Raw genomic sequence first — 20,789 nt, forward strand, 5'->3', positions numbered from 1 at the left:
CTAAGGACATATGTGGAAGTCTGTGAAAGGTGTGTTCACAAGTGTCCTTTTTGGTTCTAGTTTTAGCCTAGTTTGAGTCCAAATGTAGACTTTGTTATGTCCTGTTCTAGTCCTGGTTCAGTGCTGGGGTCTCATTTGTAAAGCATGTGTATGTAGAAAAATGTTACTTATGTGACCTTCCGCGCAAAGTTTGTGATCCCCTCATATGTGAGTTTAACACCATCACATTCTAGTATCTGAAAATCACTTGGGGTAAACACCAAAACCTTTACATCACTGGCAGGATGTGCCATTCATCACACTATTACAATAGATTAATAAGCTTACCATTTAACATCTTACCCCCACATTAGGCTAACTGATTAATTTTATAGACAAAGAATTTGGAGTGATTCGAATAATGCCTATTTATCCTGGACACAAGACTTCAGCTGCTCAACAGTCCACAGCCTCTTCTGATGATGCTCCATACATTTTCAATAAGGAACAGGTTTCACTGCAGACTGACAATAAGGCCCAGGCTTTTGTACAACATGTATAACATATTATATATGACACAAAGACATTTGTCCAATAAGATATGTCATTTATGTAACAACAACATTGTGTATATTTTGAAATCCAATAATATTTTGTTAATAATTTTACAAAATGACTCGAATGGTTAATAATAATAATAATAATAATAATAATAATAATAACAACAACAACAACAACAACAACAACAACAACAACAATAATAATAATAATAATAATAATAATAATAATAATAATAATAATAATAATAATAATAATAATAATAATAATAATAATAATAATAACTCTTCGTACTTATGTCCCCTAATCTGTAGTTTGGCGGCTTGATCCACTACACCTTGCATATTTGCAAACTGCCATTGTGTCCTTGGGCAAGATACATTAATTTTTTATTTTATTTTATTTTTTTATTTATTTTTTGAGGAGTGAAAGAATATGGGATGGAAGGACATTTATAAGCTTCAGTTTTGTGAATCAGGCATCTGCCTGTGCCCTGACAACTCCAAGAAAAACGCTCTACTAAGTAAGCCACTGAGGCAATCAAGGTGAGGTAACTTTTTATTATCAAAACTAAAATCACAAATGTTGCTCTTGCATGATCTAATTACCAGGGTAAGGGTGTCTCTGCTCTTGCAGTAACAAGCCAGTGAGCACATTGTATAGAAGATCCAATACTCTCAAAGAATTAATAATGTCAACAGGAAATTTGCCTGTAATCTTTATATGTATATACTAGAGTATAGTATCAACAGAAACGGGGTATTGACCTTGTTTACACATTAATACATGGTTCACTAGTATGAATATGTTTGAGCATTGAACATTATTCCTTTGTAAGTGTAAAATGTAATTAAAACACACACACACAAATCAGAATGAGGAGCTCGGTCACACGGAAGGAGCTCGGAATATAGCCACTGCTCCTACATGTCGAGAGGAACCAGTTGAGGTGGCTCGGGCATCTGCTCAGGATGCCTCCTGGACGCCTCCCTAGGGAGGTGTTCTGGGCAGGTCCCACCGGGAGGAGGCCTCGGGGAAGACCCAGGACACGCTGGAGGGACTATGTCTCTCGGCTGGCCTGGGAACGCCTTGGGGTCCCACCGGAGGAGCTGGAGGACGTGTCCGGGGTGAGGGAAGACTGGGAGTCCCTGCTTAGACTGCTGCCCCCGTGACCCGGCCCCGGATAAGCGGAAGAAAATGGATGGATGGATGGACACACAAATCATCAACAACTCCTTTTCATTAAAAATCACTGCTCTATTGTATGTATATACTGCTCCCTAGTGGAAGAGGCTCACTTAAGCTGGTGGTAGAACTATAGCAAAGACGAAAATTTAAATCTGTCAATTGGATAAATCATTGTAGGAGTGAAGATGTTTCGCTGGTAGAACTGGTAACTGGCAGAAAATTTAGATTGTATGTACTGAAGTTGAAGTACATTTTTATAAAATATATTGGTCATCCAAAAAAAGCGTTAAAGACTCCCATTTCCTTTCATCAGAAAAATCTAAATAAAAGACCTTATCAGTCCAAGGGCGTCTTTGTGTAATTCCGGGACAGGACTTCCTCTGTAACAGCAACAATGTCTACATCCACACTGAGGCTGACCAGACAGCAGAGCCATGGACGGGGCAGCTGTGGGATCCACCTGGAGGAGTCCAGTACCCCCCCAAAACAGCATCTCCACTTTGGCTTTTAACCAACCTGTCATCATGACCCCCAAGGGATTGCTTCTGATTGCTGAAATCGTAAGTGTGATGGAAAATTTTAAATAATGGTCTGTGGCAAAAAATAAAAGTTAATTTTATTGTACAAGATTGTACAGAAAAGAATATTACCGCCATCATGAACATATATTCTCATCTTTGTGGATTTTTATGAATTGGGGAAAACAAATATTACAAACAACATTCAAATTCCTACTAGATGTGTTTCTTCCTCTCTGGAACAGCTAAAGGAAAAGCTTTCTGTAAATAGGGCCTGGCTGTGGAGCAAATGCAGTAGACTACTCTTCATTTTGGTAAAACAGTTGTAAAACAGGGATGTCAAAATTATCCAAAGAGCCAATCAATAATATATCATCAGACCATTACATTGTCTTTTGCCACTGAAACTAAAGTAATTACTAGATTTAGTTTTTCACTTTAGACTGAGCAACTAAGTGAACAGCGTAGTTACTGTATGTGCATTGACTTTTAACATTTGTGCATCGGTCACTGTGTATGGGTTTCAGTTTCCTGTCGTGTGGCAAGAGGAGCCCAATGAGAGAACCAGACTCTCTTTCTCATGAGCGCCCTGTTATAATACAATACAAACAAAACAAATAAGTGCATAGGTCAATTTAAAACATTAAAAACAGGTGCAGGTGTGATAAATGTTTATCACCAGATTATTAAAGTGTATTAGTGGCATCAGTGTATCCAGTTTTGCATGTCCTTATAACAAATAACAGGCCAGTCATGAGGTCTAATAGATTTTATACAGTTTTGTTCTCTTCTGACAGATAGCAATGGCCAACCTACTTTTTTTTTTATAAAGTGTAAAGTGATGGGGCTTTAAATTCATCACCTGTAATAAAATGAAGGCCTGAGAAATGGAGTGTATCTAAAGGTTTCAAAGCAGAGGCTGAAGTCTGCATGTAGGTTATATCTCCATAATCTAGTGCAGAAAGAAATTCCTTTCTGTAATTCAATGAGATACAAAATTTGTTTCTATTATAAAATGATAATTTAGATTTTAAACTGTTATATAATTCCAAGATATGTACTTTAATGTAAAATAAAGTTTTCGTCAACCGACAACCCTTTGAAAAACTACAATGAGTACTACACCACTGCAGTACTAAACCTTGTAACCCTCTTGCAGCTCTTCGGGCTCCTGGTGTGGATCCTGATTGGAGGTACAGATTATTTCCACCTGCTGGCTATCTGCTGGGTGATGTTTGTCGCCATCTTGTGTTGGATTGTCACCCTCAGTCTGTTTATCATGTACTTGACTGCAGTCCCAGCCAGAGCTCCACACATCCCCTGGACTACAGTGGTAAGGGCCACATTGTTATTAAAAAGACATATTATGTATAATCAACTTTAATGAGATGTTAACCATGTTATAATGGTGTTCCCTCATCACTGGCTTTCTCAAAGTTGTATTTCTATTGATTCATGTTTGAGTAATCCTTATTGTCCTGCGTTAAAGACTTGAGTGCTTGGAAAATTCCTTTTTTCATCAACCCCCTATCTCCACCCACAGCTCTATATCTTGTTGTGATTTCTTGGGGAAAAAAAGAAAAAAAAAAAGAAAAATTACTCAGTGTTATACTTATAGGGTTCTAAAATGTCATTAACCGATTTTCAATAAATAAAAACATGTAAATGACAATCTAGTTGCTGCTAGTTACAGCGAAAATCCATGAAAAGACGGGACTTTGGGCAGAGCCATCAGCAAACAATCAATTCTGCAGTTTTGAACAGGAATCTGCGGCAGCGTAGAACCATAATAGTCCTACTCCTTGAGGCACTACTACTACTACTACTACTACTACTACTACTACTACTACTACTACTACTACTACTACTACTACTACTACTAATACAACAACTACTACTAATACAACAACTACTACTAATACAACAACAACAACAACAACAACAACAACAACAACAACAACAACAACAACAACAACTACTACTACTACTACTGCTACTACTACTACTACTACTACTACTACTACTACTACTACTACTACTACTACTACTACTACTACTACCACTTATATATTGCCTAGATTGCATAGATCGTCCACTGATGCCATCTCGTTCCTCGTTTTATATATCACATATCAATGAACCTGTTTCTTAAAAGTTTTAGATCATTATTGCAATTTACTATGAACAAAACGTAAAATGGTGAGCTATCTATTCACTTCAATTCAATCATTTATGTATGCTCAAGAGGCAATTAAAAACTATAATTACCTCTGTTATAGTTCCATCCTAAGTACCTCAAAAAGCACCAGAAGGAACTGACTGTAATCGTGAATATGGCATACAGCGCCCTCTAAAGGTCACAAATAATAACTAATGGTATTGAAGTATTATTTATTTTTTTGTGTGTTGGTTACTGCTCTATGATCCATAGTAAAAGAAGTCAGATTGAAATTTTCTTTTACTATAAATTTAAATGGGCACACAGACACGGGTTAGCGCTGGTCTGACCTTCATATTTCTTGTTAATCCTCAGTCCCTCTGTATAAACGCTTCTGCCACGGGCTTGTACTTGATAGCAGCAGTGGTAAATACTGCTGCAGTGAATGAGACCACGAGAGGGCGCCACAACTTCAAATGTTGGTCTGCATCAGCTGTAAGAAGACTCATGTTTACTGTTACACTATATTGCAATAGCTTAATATGACAATGGTATTTAACTATGTGCATGTGTTTGCAGTGTTTTGCCTTTCTCACCACTCTGTCCTACGCCTGCAGCAGTTACCTGAGCTACCAAGACTGGAGAAGCCCACAAGAGGTACAGGACAAGAAAGTCAGAAAAAACTATGTTTATTGAGATCTAACTTCTGATCATTTGCACATAATATGGTTGGGTGTACTATGTGGTTTTATTTATTGTTGTCACTTTAGGGCAATCCTCAGTGAGCAGACAGAGAAGTGACGCACTGGACACTGAAGTATCCACTTAGCATCTGCAGATCTGAGTAAGGCCGCAGTGAATAGTTAAAGGAATATTAGAGCACAACAGCCCATGAGGAATATTATGGGCAATATGAAAAAGGATAATGCAAATGTTACAAGTGTTCAGACCCCAGTTGTTGTGCCAGCAATGAGACCTCCTCTGGAAGTCACAAATATTAAGAAATTTCTCTCATCATTGTATCTTCCCAAAAGCCAAAAATGCAACATTATAAATATTATATATTGTATGTGAGAGACATTTCAAACCTATTTTACTTTGTGTGGGACATTGTCAGTTTGTGAAGGGTCTGCACTGACCAGAACTAAAATCAAACTGCCAATTTTTGGATAGGTAAGAAAACACAGAGTTAAAAGTTTTTATGTTGAACAAAATGTCTGTGTAATCCCTCCATTGTCCAGGTATGATCCATAGCAAAAGAAAAATGTAATTCTGTGAAGTGGAGACATTTCAGTGTTTCTTCAGTTCTGGTCAGATTGCTGGTGGACACTGCCTTATACCATTCGGAAGGAAGGAGCTACCCTGAAACTAACACAACAATTTGTATACAGTTTCTCTTTGTTTGGTAGGTCTATTGAACTACCAAAAGTGTGAACTGTGAACTGAGTCATATTTTGCATAATCATTCAGGTTTAATGGGCGCTCTCACACATATTAGCTTAATGGGTATCACTATGGTTTAGGTTTAGGTCTGAGGATGGAGTTATAAATAGGAGATAAATGATGCCTAATTCCTCCATTCCTGTTCAAAGATGGATTGATTGTCTTTCCTAGCAAAAACTGCCTCTTTAACTCCCCTCTCAAACTATTTATTTTCTTTGGCTAAGCGATCTTAGCCAAAGAAAAGAAATGGCATAGTGCTACTGTCACTATATTAAGTCAAAAAACAAAGTCATTGATTCACATGAGAAATCATGTGGACACAGTAGACCACACATTGCATTATAAACATTGTTTTGAAACAATGAATTCAACAACTGAAATTAATGTATTTCTCATGATAATCAAAGGTTTATAGATCTACTAAATCACCAACAGGTTTATATAGGCCTCTGCTCTCCAAATTAACTTACCATAAATATGAAATCTATTTGTATGTTTTTTTAAGTATTGCCACCAGATGACAGCGATGTTCAGGGCAATAAAGAACAGCCATTTATCCCTCCAGTATTTCACTTATTTCTGTTTTACTTCTGGTCCCATGTTGAATTAAAACAAAAAGGATTTTCAAACCCTAGTAACATAATGCATTGATGAATAGTACAGTCTATTTGTGTGATTTCTGTGATTTGACAAAAATATCCCAACATAAACACTACGTCAACAAATCTGGTTTAATCTTGTGTCGTAATATTGTGGAACATTTTAATCTTCAAATGTTCTACTGGAAGCTTCTAGTGATAGTTAAAAGTAAAATGGGTCAAGCTGAATCAAAAAATGTTTACAAAGCAACAACCTATCTGAGAATACATGACTGCAGTGCATGTTGTAGACTATTCGTGTTCTTTTGAATCCAATAATGATGCTGTTTTGTTGCCAGTTTTCTTCCTCTGGACAATGTGCTAAAACGGGACCAAAGAGCATGTCCAGAATTGGCAGGACATGTGGGCTTTCTACTTCTGCATGCTTCATTTGGTTAGACTATTATGAAAGAGACCACATATTTTTAGACATTTATTTTAGTGGATTTCTACATTCCTACCAGTAGATCACTATTACTATTCATATTGTTCATAGGTGTCAGTTTAAATGTTTGTTTTTTGTTTTGTTTTTTTAGATTTTTTTATTTGAAATTTGTTCATTCAACAAAGTTCCTCACACTCATGGGTACCTAAAATTTAGAGAGTGAACTAACATCCAGAGTGATGGGGGATTTTTCTCTAATGTTACTTGAAATATTTTCAAAACACATTTGGCAAGTGCACTGTCTCAGAGATTAGTGCATCTATTCATGTTTTATTCAAAGTAGTAGTAGTGTAAGTAGTAGCATTGTCATGGCATTATCATGGGGTACTTTTAACTTTAACCTTATATGCAGTCATGCACCTTTAGCCCAAAGTTTTTCACCGATTCTTGCTAAGCTTTGTTTTAAAAGAACATTAGGAAAAAAAAAAAAAAATCATTTACAAAAGAGGGATTTCATCAACAAAAAAGATAGAAGTACAAAATGTAATGTGACTTTTCTTCAATAGACTGACCTATCCTAAAATTTCACACTTTATATGATGACAGCATAAAACCAGACCAGTACTATACAGCCTTTTCTACAAAGACATTACGCCAACAGTCTAAAGTGCAGCAGTGAGAGTGAAGCGATGCTAGACTTTTGGCACAGGATCACTCCAGACTGACATACATTTTATTTGATACACACCATGTCTCCAAATGTTTAAATTATTTTATATTTATATTTATATTTATAATTATAAATAAAATAGCCTACAATATTGAATATATAACATTCATTGTCAGAAGAAATATCACAATTTTATGATTATTGACACAACCAAACAACAGTGAAATCCTTTCCTCACTATAATTCCCAATAATTAATAGATTACCACCCCTCATATGTGACCACCATTATATAACTTTATGAATGGTACAGTAAACTTAAAGTGATATAAACATCCAGATAAAAAGCACATTGCATGTACATAACATTACTTTTAAGGTATATAGATTGAACTGGAATAATTTATGCTTCTAACTGAAATCCTTACCGTCACATAACTGTTGACTGTTCCTTACTCTGATCGACTGGAGTTAATACATTGTACAGTCCAAATTCTACATGATGGGACACACGGGCGCATTCACACTTGTTCTGGTTTGGGCCCAGTTTAAGTCTAACGCAGATGTGGTTTGATCCTGTTCTAGTCCTGGTTTAGTTTGATGTGGTGTGGGAATACACTCTAAAGCAAACTGTCCATCTATTTATCTTCTTCTGCCTCTCTGTGGCCGGGTTGCTGGACTCTCAGACTTCCCTCACCCTGGCACTTCACTCCAGCTGCTCCTGAGGGGGGGGGTCTTCCTTCTGGTGGGACATGTCCGGAACACCTCCCCAGAGACATCAGACCTCAGCTGACTCCTCCCAACGTGGAGGAGCAGTGGTTCTACTCTGAGCTCCTTGTGTGACTGTGGTCTCTAAGGGAGTGCCCAGTCACCTCCAAAGGAAGGTGACTTGTATCCGCGATCTCGGTCTTTATCAAAAGCTCATGACAATAATTGAGAAATCAGTTGGAACCTAGATCAACCTGTAAATCAAAAGCTTTGCCTTTTGCAATATGAAGCCGTTGATGAATAATGCCAACTTAAATACCATGTTATTGATTGGATGTTTTGTCCAGTGCCCTATGATTTCCTTGACAGTGATTTTTGCTGCATGCATTTTCTCTCCTGCTAATGTGGGTTATTGATCATCATCCTATCATCCTCCTCGCCCGGCTCTCCTCCTAATCGTCTGGTCTTCCTCCTCCTCGCCTGGACGATTTTTCTTGTTTTGTTTGATTTTTCCTGTTGTTTTGTTTTTGTGTGTAGGCAGCACGGTGGCTGAGTGGCAACACTCATGCCTCACAGCAAGAGGATTTGGTTCGATCCCTGGGTCGCCCAGGCCTTTCTGTGTGGAGTTTTTCATGTTTCTCCCCATGTCTGGATGGGTTTCCTCCGGGTACTCCAGTTTCCTCCATCAACTAAAACATGAACGCCCTTTGAGACAACTGTTGTTGTGATTTTGGGCGTTACAAAAATAAATGAATTGAATTGAATTATTGTAGAGTCTTTATGAAACCTTTTAAATGCCCTGTCTCTCTCTCACTCTTTCTCTCTATGTGAGGGGCCATGACTGATTAACTGGACTGACACAGCACCCTTGTGCCTGGATGTGGGCCACACTACGGAGCCTCTAGTTGCAACACAGTGACACTTTTGAACTACTGAACGCTATTAAACTTAACAAGCACCAAAATGCAGAGTAAGCACTATAGTGGAAAATTGTATCTTACAATTCCACATTTATGTGTATGTAATCTCATTTTGTACTTTCTGCATATGTGCCATTCATAAAATGAATGTTATATAAAAGAAAATCTGCAAAAAAGTCTACCAGTAAAATATGAAACCAGGATCAAATAATGCAGGCAATATGTATTTGTACACCATGACACACACAAGTCCCTCCAGTTTAATCCAGTTCTGCTACTCCCACATTTGCCTCTGTGGGGGAAAAAAAAAAAACAAAACAGCACAATTAACTTGGTTTTGTGTGCTAATATTCCTTTACTTGAGTTAAGTACATATACAAATATTTAGCACTATGTGAAAAGTTAGATGTATTACATTTTGAGGAAAACAGATCACATTACTAAAATTCCATTGACAAAATGAACAATGAAATGTATCACTGAGCAATATTACAAAACTGTGCCATAGGAAATAAGCTCATTTGCTGTTAAGATTTTTCATTTAAGAATACTGAAAACTGTGCACTAACCCTGTGGAATTGGGCTGGCCTGATAAACTTTCATCTATAAGACCTTTGAATGACCCTGTGTCCTGGGAGTGTGGGGGTGCATTGATTTTCCAGTGCAAACATTATTTGAATATCATTTATCAGGTTTTGTGGTGGGAGTTAACAAAGAAAAAGTAGTAAAGTTAAAAAGTATCTGTACTTTACTTATGTACATTTTTCATTGGATACTTTTTACTTTTACTTCACTACATTTGAGAGCAGGTATCTGTACTTTCTACTCCACAAAATCTTTGAACCAGTAAAAAGTAAAAATAACTTTTCATATGGTTTGAGGGGTTATTTTTTACCATGTTTGTGGAAACATCCTGACTAAAATTTTCCATTTCATGTTTCAGTTTTGAGCAAAACAAAAATAAATACACAAAATTCATCAGAAAAATTAAGAAATTAATTTGCATTGTTACTGTGACCAAAATATGTATAATTTTTTAATCACTACATTTAACACTTTGACAAATGAACAACACTTTTGTGGAATAGTTTCACCTTTTACTCTTAAAGTACATTTTTAAACAGGTACTGTAATACTTTTACTTAAGTAGATTTTTTCATGTGATACTTTTACTTTTACTTGAGGAACTTTTTTGCTTTTGTATCTGTAAAATTTAGTATTTCATCCACTACTGGGTTTCAGACACGTTAGTACAGTGGTGACGTGCAGGCAACAGATGTACAACTTGAGGGAAATTCAACTGAGGGGGAATTAAAGCAAAAAAAAAAGCTGAAAAAAGCCTCTGCACCCACCCCCCAGACCACAAATCTGCTACATGCAAACTTGCACAGTTTTTTTTAATACCATTGGAAATATGTTGCCCCCAGTTGTACTCAAATGCTAAATATTTCTGCTACAGTACCCATCATGTAATTTGTGAAAAGTGAAATTCAAAATGTGAAAATGAACATTTTTCTATCCATTCAAAACGACTCGAGTGATAGACATTAGTGGATTTTTTGTTGTGCTTTGTCATGACATGCACAACACTAATGCGCTGATGGCACAATTAAAATCCCTAAATTGCATCATCTCAGAACAAAATGAGTCATGTTACAAATATCTAAAAATAATTTAAAGTAACAATATCAGAAAATCAGAAGTATATATTTCTACATTATTACGCTCACATATGTAGCCTATGTTTCATTAATTAATTTTTACTTCTTTTTTCTCACACAGTATAGTTACACAAAGGAAGCTAGTGAATATACATCTACACAAAAAACTAAACCAACACATTTATCATAACGGCTGTCCTAAACTGTCATGAACAAGCTCTAACTCTATGTGAAACAATAGCAGCTGTAAAAAAAAAGAAGAGGAAATGCATTTAGATCCAGCTCTGCACACAATATAAAATTTAACGTTTCAAATCAAATCAAGTGATGTTTTTTTTTTTTTTTTTAAAGGGCGGAAGAATTAGGCTAAGCAGCTTTTTCAATTTAGCTTACTTATTTACCATATTGTCTACGTCAGGGGTGTCAAACATATTTTCACCAGGGGCCACATTAGCAAAATAGCTGCCTTCAAATAACCAGATGTAAAATAAATCTAACTACTTTTTTAACTTGTTAATTAACTCTTTCTGTATTTATTACTTGTTCAAGTTACAAATATTGCATGTGCATTAGCCTAGATGTAAAAATGTGGCTGTATAACTGCTTATCTCCTGATAAAATTACATTTTAAGACCATCATACCTTTTAGTTTACCCTTTCGAGGGCCACATGAAATGATGTGGAGGGCCACATTTGGCCCCCGGGCCTTGAGTTTGACATATGTGGTCTACGTCATCCTATGGACCTAATATACTCCTCTATGGTCACTGAGTTGTGAGCAGCTAAAAGGAGAATACAGTATTGCAATAGAAATTGCCTTCATATAAATTTCCTTGTTGTGTTTGTTATTTTTTGTAACAAGTCGGTGTAAAATTAAATATTGTTCTTCATTCTGTATCTGATTTAAATTGTATAGTTCTGTGTTTTTGAGCATGTAGGACTATTGATCTGGTCTGAGTTAAACTGAACATATTCTAAAATCAATCAAGTCTCCTGTTGTAATAATTGCAAGTCGTGGCTGGTGGCTGACCTCACAGTGTTCTTGTATCTTCTGGCCTGATAACTGAAAATCCATGTGTGCACTGGACACATAATCCTCTGCAATAATTTTGTAATTTCGCCACATGGTATTTAGCTTGGCTTTCTTCTGGTTTTGACATTTTTTTTTAAACTATTATTTTAACTTTTATATTAAAAAAAAGTCACAATTTCACAACTCAAACTATAAATAATCATGTTGTGACCACCCTTTGCTGCTGGTACAAATTATTTCATGTTCTGACATAAGAAGTAGAGTTTGGTCAAATAAAATTAACAGGACTAATCCCCTCAAAAACCAAATGGGAAACAACTAAGATTGCAGAGGATCTGTAGACAAGGAGAAAGCTTCACAAACAGGATTAGCTCTTTGTTAAGATTCAGACGTTTGTGTTGACAGAAAAAAAGACATGTTGAAGATAGAGATAAGTTTGTGATTCTCTTTGAACATTAGTAGTTAGAGATAATACTGTAAAATGATGGTGCTTGATTGGCTCATTTATTGTTGATCATTTATAAACAGTCAACAAACATATCAAGGTCTGGTGTTCTGATTCAATCTGGCTATTGAGCCGTCAGCTAATCACAGCAGATTATTAACGGAGGATTAAGGTTAATTGTTGGTCTTTACGTAAAAGAATAAAGTGTTATTTACAGGCACATAGCTGTCTCATGAATATGAAAGAGGCCATTTATCTTGAACCTTGAAACTATACACAATAATAGTGCACTATGTACATTTTTTGGTGGCGGCTCCACCATCTTTGTCTCCATGGAGATGTTATTGTTTTGTCTGGAATGTTCCACAGTAAAGAATTAAATTTATCTGTCTTCAAGGAGACAAGAATGATATGCCACCAGGCCAAGATTCAGGTCAGATCGTGGTGCCCTTGCTCACAGTAAGAATGTTTTTAAAAGCTTTTTAGCAATAGCAACACCTATAACTGAGCAAGATACATGAGTTAAGCGTTATACAGAACATTTGAGACAAAGCAATAACATGGAGACAAGCAGTTGGAGAACCATCACACCAGAAAATTTAATGGACCTTTCAGTGGAAATATTATAAATGTAGTAAAATGTTTATTTCAAATAATAAAAAAATACAAAACTGACACTGAAGTTACCTAGGATAAATAATATTTCTTTTTCAAATAGAAGGCATCAGAATCATCATGAAAAGTAATGCCATTACATACAATAGCTGATAAATGTAACGTAAGCTAAATGTAAACTGTAATCAGACCAAACTCTCAAACTGACACCAGACTGATATCTGGTGTGATACAGTTAAAGGTGTCTGCACGTTTGGCCTAAAAGTGAGGATTGTAAAACACTGCTCTTATCTAGTGCTGAGCCATCTCCTCTGCTGCACTGCAGTGACACACAAATGGGCCAGAGCCCACTAAAACTCAGGACAGGAACCACAGGTCAAGTTAATGTGTCACCAACTTTGGCTTTGTGTCTCCATTGTGAAACGAGCAAGGAATACGTGCAGGCCATGCTGGGACCATGCTGAACCATGCTGAAGGAGAGGGAGGGGTTATGGAGAAGGGCTTATCTCAGCATTTGGTGTGGAAGTATAAAGGGCTGCAATGGCCGTTCTCCCCAGTGGACATGCTGCTGACAGAGCCTCTGCACACAAGCTACTCATTTCAGCTTTATTAGCAACTTTCTATTCGAACATCTGCATCAACCATGGGAGTTGCCTACAGTGTCGGAGAGTAAGTACAAGACTTTACAGCTTCATTGTTAATCTACATAGAACCTTTTTCTTATTTACAAACTTACAATTCTACTTCCAAAGTTCAGCTGCGCCATTAGCATAGTTCAAATGTTTTTGACATTTTTAACATTACTTTCTTTTGTTTCACATTGTCCAAAATTTCATTTTAGTAAGCACCTGGTGCATTGAGCATGTCCATCTCCTTTGAGACAAGCAGGGGACAACACCAGGCCAAGTTCCAAGTTAAATATATGGAGAAGATGACCAAGCTTACAGAAAAAATTGCATGTTTTTCAAGGAAGTTGTTTTTGTAATAAAACTCCAGTATAAAAATATGAGATAGATCAATATGAGACGAATAAGTCACTGTATAACTTTTCCAAGAGAGCAATGATATCTCCATGGAGACAAGCATGTGGCAGACCCTCCATCAGCAAAGTTACAAAATGCACCTTAAATTATTCAGTTAAAATATCTGACCTATTTGTAAAACGCTGACTAAAGTGCTTGAAAGGAATTTGGATTTTGTAACAGTTTCCTTCCTGCCCGCAGTGAGAGCCTGTTGGGATGTTGACTTTGGCTTTGGCTTTTAACCCATGTGTCATCTCTCTGCAGGGTGGACCACCTTTATACTTTCTTCTCACAGTGGTCTCCAGACTTCACAACGAAATGCAATAAGATGAACAAGAAGCCTCGCTCTAAAACCTACCTAATCCGAGAGAAGAATCACAACCACTATTTGTTTGTAGAGCAAGACAAAGCTGCTATGATTGACAAGTTACTGAGAGACTCTGGGAATCCTGCTGCAAGAAACTGGGTATGAGAAAACAAAATAATAGTCAATAACAGGTGTGTAGAGTAGCCAAAAAGTAAGAGTAACATTTATTCTAAATAATATTACCCAAATAAAATTAACTTAAAGCGTAACTGTTTGGACACATCTTATCTGTAGAGGTTAATTTGCCCTGTGCAAACAGCCACTACTGGTTGAAGGTGTACAGTCTTTAAGCACACGTGTCTAACAAAGTACCAAAGAGTCCAGTGATTAGTAGTTAAAATTAATTAATTTGGCTCAACTTTACCACAGTAACACAGTGGAACGTCTATAGACAAGGCCAAAAATCATATGTCTCAACACCTTTTGCCAATTTCCTGCCCTCTTTATACCTGGAGGTTTCCACTGCAAACATCTAAACCACAGAGCCCACAGGGGCTGGAGGTGCACAAATGAAATTCAGCCGAAATGGCTCCTATGTTATTCATTATATGATGATGTAATTGGTACGAATGAACATTGAGTAATAAACAAAAACCTGGTATTTTCAAAGGACACAAAAATGAGAAAAAAAACCCCAAACAAAATCATATCTAAAGGAGCTGTGCAAGAAACACAAATGTTTGAGTCATTTCATATTGTCAAGATAAAGCTTTTGACATTTGTAGACTTACAATGGAAAGAGTAAGCAAAATTTTTACTCAAGTAAGAGCACTGTACATCTTATTTTCCTTGTATCTTGTTATAAACTAGGCAGGGCAAGGCAACTTTATTTGTATAGCACAATTCGTACACAGAGTAATTCAAAGTGCTTTACAGAATAAGAAGGACATTAAAATCACACAAATGAAAACATAAATAATCACAAATAATCATCATAAAATTAACATTAAAACAGAAGAAAAACAGAAGAAACAGAAGAGTGCAGAATAAAAACCTTTCAGTCGTATGCACAGCTAAGCAGAACTGTTTTGAGCCTGGATACATTGTCAAAATAGTGGCCTGTCTCACATCTTCATGAAGACTGTTCCAAGTTTTAGCTGCATAAAACTGAAACGCCGATTCCCCACATTTAGTCCTGACTCTGGGCACCAGCAGGAGGCCGGTCCCTGAAGTCCTCAGAGTGTGAGATGGTTCATATGGCACTAACATGTCGCAGATGTACTTTGGACCTAGGCCTTGGAGAGACTTGTTCACAAGCAGAGCTGCTTTAAAGTCTATTCTTTGAGAGGCAGGAAGCCAGTGCAGAGACCTGATCTAAGGGTCTTATTCATTTGTGGTGCCCTAGTATGAGCAAAACAAGCACAGTTACTATTGTACATATAAGAAAATTAAGTTACTTTTTGACACTTTTCCTTATAAACCGGAACAGTATTAAACAGGAAGTTTTCTCCCCTTGCCCCCCCTTGCTGCTTTACAAAGAAGTGAAACTTTGTAGTAATAGAACGAGCCAATGGCATGCTCTCCCTCAGAATTTCCAACCAATAGCCTTTAAGCCATGTGAAATAGAAAGTATGGAGGTGGTTATAAATGAAGTGCACATGTGCTTCTGTATGAATAAGGAAAAGACAGGGACTTCAATATGAAGCTGCAGTTAGACAATATAAAGGTTTTATATTATGCTAAGGGCACAGTTGAGCCATATGTGGAGGTAGGAACTAAAATGTTTTAATTACATTGTGGATGCTGGTATTTGTATTTATATGTATGTCATAGTGGGTGTGCCACTATGACATGTTTATACTGTATCTTGAATGTAACTAGTGGTTATAGAAATGAGTGTGACTAACCACATTTGAATCCTCTTTCAGATCATCACAGTAAAGGAGCCCAAGAGGCGTCTAAGTCTGAGCAGCTTTGAGGACTCGGATTACCAGGAGGATTTGGAGGATTCACTTCCTGTTTTGAGTCATCAAAGTCAACTGCTAGACAATCTCCACCTGGAAAAGGTAAGACCGATATATTATTAATATACCGGTAAATATTAATAATAATATATTTTAAGGGGAAAAAGGTCTTAGACATGAGGGACAAAGAATAATGTGCACTGATAAGGATTGTAATATAGGTAATAAGTTAGTTCCTCAAAATGGCACAGAAGAATGACTTCTAAATCTAAAAACTATACTATGTATTACAAAAAAAAAAAAAAAGTGTATGGAAATAGGCACTATTGTTGACAGCATTTATCAGAATTGCATAAAACTGTGAATTTGTAAATCAAAAGAAATATTTGTACATTATATTATACTTGTGATCTTTAACAGATTGCAGCTCATTTACCAGTCAGAACCCAAGGCTACCCATGGCAGTTGGTCTACAGCATCACGATACATGGGAGCAGCCTGAAAACTCTGTACAGGAACATGGCAGGTCTGGACAGCCCCGTGCTCCTCGTAATCAGAGACATGCACAAAAAGGTTTGCATCTTACCCAGCAATAATTGTGCGCTAAACTGGTTGTCTGGTATTTGAAGTTGCTTGTCTTTACTTGACAGGTGTTTGGTGCTTTCAGCTCAGACCCCTTCAAAATCAGTCACAGTTGCTATGGGACAGGAGAAACTTTTCTTTTCAGTTTCAACCCTGATTTCCAGGTAAAAGAAAAAAAAAAAGAAAAGAAAAATCTGCTTTAGTAACAAATTAGTGATGCATAGGTCTTAATTGTCTCCTATGTTGTCTATCATTTTCAGCTGTACAAGTGGACTGGCGAAAATTCATACTTTGTCAGTGGCAATTTGGAGTCTTTGCAGATTGGTGGAGGAGGGTATGTACACGATTTTTTGTATTTTATATCTTATAAAAATATGAATTACAAGGTTTGTTAAATAATTAACATTAGTGCCAGCAAACCACCGGCTTTAAGCCACTGGCAATTTAATATGCATAAATTGGATACTGGGTGCTCTACTGGTAAAATAAAATTCACCTTGCATTGTTGAATTCATGTGTACGTTCAATGCTTTTGTACTTTTTCCTTTAGTGGCTGCTTTGGTTTGTGGTTGGATGCAGATCTGTATCATGGCTCGAGCTTCTCTTGCCCTACTTTCGATAACGCTCCACTTTCCACTCACGAAGACTTCATTGTACAGGAACTGGAGGTGTGGACTGTTCAGAGATGATCCCACTCATCTATGCAGACAAAACACTGGTGATCTGGTTGTACTGAGGGACTCTGTAGTCCTGTGTGGGTACTACTCGAGAAGTGCTCTGGCCTCATTATGGAGCGGGTCTGGCTATGAGCAGACCCACGTGGATAGTCCTGTGAAACGGGTCCTGTTTCTACTTCTCTTGGGACACAATAGGCTTTTAGGCCCCCCTGTCACTATGGAGTTAGAAGTGAAACTGTTGGATAAGGCATCTAAGCTTATTAACAGTACAAGATTTATTACAATAACAAGTTATTTCTGAGTGTTTGCATAAGATGTTAAAGACTCAATTTATAAAAATCAAGGCCTATGTCAATCTGATGTAAACGCGATAACATTTTGCACTACATTGTTCCAATACAGTATTTTTTAAACTACTTTTGGATAAAAAAGGATACTGTAAACTGTCACTGTTTGTGTGAATGTATTTCTTTTTGTTGTTTTGTAAACTGAGTTAAACTCCACTATTTATAGTAATCAAAGATGGACCGAAAATTGAAGCAACCTTCAAAAAAAAACTATTTATTCTTTTGTGTATTTTATCTATGTATATATTATGGGGAAAGGCTGTGCTGGCATTGCCACTTTTTGTGAATCAAACAATAAAATATCTGGTTTATTATTATGTTTTGTTGTTGTTATTACCAAAAATGTGAGACAATATGAACGGAACTAGACCCAAAAAAGCACCAGCACCATGAAGCCCTACAAAATAACTACAGCTTAATGTGTAACACTGACTTGTATTAACATTCACCATCTAGGAAGTTTATGTTTACTGGACTCTAATAAAGCAGTCCCTTGTTCCACTTTTTTTTTTTTTTTTATTGATACCACCTGAATTATAATAAAAGTTAGATTTACATATATGACAGTACACGGGCTATTTTTTCCCCGCCATTGAATCGAGCTACATCCTTTCAGAAAACAAAAAATCGGATGGTGTTATGAGCTTAAATTGACCCCGTCTGTTCCTCCATGTCCACATTCAAACGCGTGCCTCTTTTTCTGCGTACTCTTTCTATGACAACCAGACCTGTTCATTTCCCTTCAAATTAGATGCATTCATGTCGCCCTCTGGTGGACATTTTAAAAACCGTTGGGCATTGCGTTCGACACTTGATTGCTTTTGCCTCGTGAGCAGGTCCGTGTGATTATCTCTAGGATCGATCGATCGGCAGAGTCAGGGCGATGGCTGAATCTTCTCAAAATGATATTCCCAAATCTAATCCTGCTGCTTCCGGGGAATATGACAAGAAATGTATTTTTTGCAAGATAGTAAACAAGGAAATGGGGACGGAGCTACTGCACTGTGTAAATATGAAGATCAGTTAGCTAGTTAAGCTTTAGCCTGTCAATAATGATCAATGCAAACAACCGAAGTGAGCAGCTTTATCAGCGTCTGTGCTGCATTTATACATCATTTAATTATTAACAGTTTTATCTGTGTTTATACATTGTTTGCCATTTTTACTGTCAATTGTAGGTACATTTGCATACAGAAGTTAAGGTTATATCTGTTGTAAATGTCAAAGCAAGTATATTTGTTTATTTAATGGCACTGTGTTCAAGTAACACTCTGTAATCTTTATCCAGGATGAAGAAATAAGCTGTTTTAAAGACATCAGACCTGCAGCGCCACATCATTACCTAGTGGTGCCGAATAAACATGTTGGCAACTGCAAGTCTCTCACCAAAGAGCATGTACCTTTAGGTGTGTCTAATACTCAGTAAATATGTCCCAGGCCCATCTAACAGATAAGTCATGATGTGACCTTTGTGGCATTTTGTAGTAAAGCAAATGGTTGAATTAGGAAAGGACATGTTGGAAAAAAATAACATTACAAACCTCAGTGACGTAAGGTAGGTCAGCTCAAACACAGTGGAAATATTTTTGGTGGAATATTAATATTTAGGTCTAAGGTTGATACTTTTACATACGTAATTTGCAGGTTTGGTTTCCATTGGCCTCCATTCTGTTCAGTCACGCACCTGCACCTTCATGTCCTGGCCCCTGTCAGTCAGATGGGCTACATGTCTCGTCTCATCTACAAACTCAACTCTTACTGGTTTATAACAGTAAGTAACTTTAAGCATATACAGAGTGATATGGCATCATGATGACTGTTGTCATCAGTATTGCAATTTTATGGAGCAGTATATTTTGCAACAGCCAGGTGAAAATGTGTTAGTAAAATGAAAAATAGGCGTTTGTAAGTATTTGTGGTGTTCCCAACTTTATTCGATTTTTTTTTTTACATCAGTAGATAGCAGTTGTGAAACATCCCCTTTCCCCTGCCCTCACCTGGCCTTTGTTCAGGCTCACCCATGGTCTGTGATTTTCTTCTGTCAGGCCATAGCTGGCACATTGTCTGACAGCAACTAATGTAGGTGGCCTCAAGTGGTAATATGTAAAGAATAAAAAAGGGCAGGTCAGCCAATTTTATAACAGATGGTAGCTTTAAGTGCGGTTATTGAATAAAATACAATAGATTTTAAAAATGATCTAATTATGCTTTTTTGCTTGAATGTCCAATTAAAATGTGTTTCTCTTTTGCAGGCAGATCAACTGATAGAGATGCTAAACTCAAAGGAAGAGACAAACTGATGTCACTGACTTTGACTGTTAAACTGTCAGTTCTGCTTCAAATGATTACACCTCTTACCTCTTAATGAGCTTTTTGATTGTACAGACAAATTGTTTGACGTGTTTTATATATATATATATATAGTAACAAGTTTTATTTACTAATTATGAGCTTTTTGTTTTGATGTCAAGGTGTAAAAATGCCTACATTGAAGCATTTAGCATTATATGGCTAAGCAGTGTTTTAGAATTACAGTGGAATTTTTAATAATTTCATACAAAACACTAAACATTGTTGGGGCATTATGTTTGTGATTTTACGTTGACTATACGTCAGTTGTAGCCATCTTATTTCTAAATATGAATCATTAATCACATACATGCTCTTATTTATACAATCATTTAATTAAATGTGAGCCAATAATCAAGTACTTATTGATCATTATTTAAAAAAATTAGTTGACTCTATTGTTTTGACTTGATGCATGACACTTATTACCGTGCCAAAGACATGGTGTGATATATTGACAATAACATTGCCTAATATGAAATTGTTCTTTTGCACTTTCTGGAATGAAATATAATAAACATTGTATGAATACATTTATATATTCCTTTGTCACACTTTTACTTATTTTAGGTACTGGGAAACTTTAGTATTTCACTACTAAAATTCTGTAGACCTATCTCTAA

The 20,789-nt window shown here is 36.6% G+C and overlaps 3 protein-coding genes across 4 annotated transcripts; all 3 read left to right on the plus strand.

Annotated features, from left to right (window-relative positions):
* The first annotated feature begins 2,132 nt into the window (after window positions 1-2,132).
* cmtm8b (CKLF-like MARVEL transmembrane domain containing 8b) lies at window positions 2,133-6,566 on the plus strand. Its single transcript, XM_033981355.2, has 5 exons — window positions 2,133-2,285; window positions 3,403-3,576; window positions 4,777-4,896; window positions 4,981-5,058; window positions 5,172-6,566. Exons 1-5 carry the CDS (start codon window positions 2,160-2,162, stop codon window positions 5,184-5,186), a joined length of 513 nt encoding a protein of 170 aa, XP_033837246.1. The 5' UTR covers window positions 2,133-2,159; the 3' UTR covers window positions 5,187-6,566.
* Window positions 6,567-13,415: 6,849 nt separating this feature from the next.
* On the plus strand, window positions 13,416-18,134 carry LOC117384439 (nuclear receptor coactivator 7). Of its 2 annotated transcripts, XM_033981763.2 has the most exons (7): window positions 13,416-13,587; window positions 14,205-14,406; window positions 16,176-16,313; window positions 16,632-16,784; window positions 16,862-16,957; window positions 17,054-17,127; window positions 17,344-18,134. In XM_033981763.2, exons 1-7 carry the CDS (start codon window positions 13,562-13,564, stop codon window positions 17,480-17,482), a joined length of 828 nt encoding a protein of 275 aa, XP_033837654.1. In that variant the 5' UTR covers window positions 13,416-13,561; the 3' UTR covers window positions 17,483-18,134. The 2 variants fall into 2 exon arrangements, with proteins under 2 accessions (XP_033837654.1, XP_033837655.1); XM_033981764.2 differs by lacking the exons at window positions 13,416-13,587; window positions 14,205-14,406 and adding an exon at window positions 15,883-16,015.
* A 558-nt stretch (window positions 18,135-18,692) lies between these two features.
* On the plus strand, window positions 18,693-20,187 carry hint3 (histidine triad nucleotide binding protein 3). The gene is made up of 5 exons (XM_033981162.2): window positions 18,693-18,823; window positions 19,106-19,223; window positions 19,303-19,372; window positions 19,462-19,588; window positions 20,070-20,187. Exons 1-5 carry the CDS (start codon window positions 18,701-18,703, stop codon window positions 20,115-20,117), a joined length of 486 nt encoding a protein of 161 aa, XP_033837053.1. The 5' UTR covers window positions 18,693-18,700; the 3' UTR covers window positions 20,118-20,187.
* Window positions 20,188-20,789: the final 602 nt, after the last annotated feature.

This window comes from Periophthalmus magnuspinnatus, chromosome 16, assembly GCF_009829125.3.
Source record: "Periophthalmus magnuspinnatus isolate fPerMag1 chromosome 16, fPerMag1.2.pri, whole genome shotgun sequence".
Lineage (NCBI taxonomy): Eukaryota > Metazoa > Chordata > Actinopteri > Gobiiformes > Gobiidae > Periophthalmus > Periophthalmus magnuspinnatus.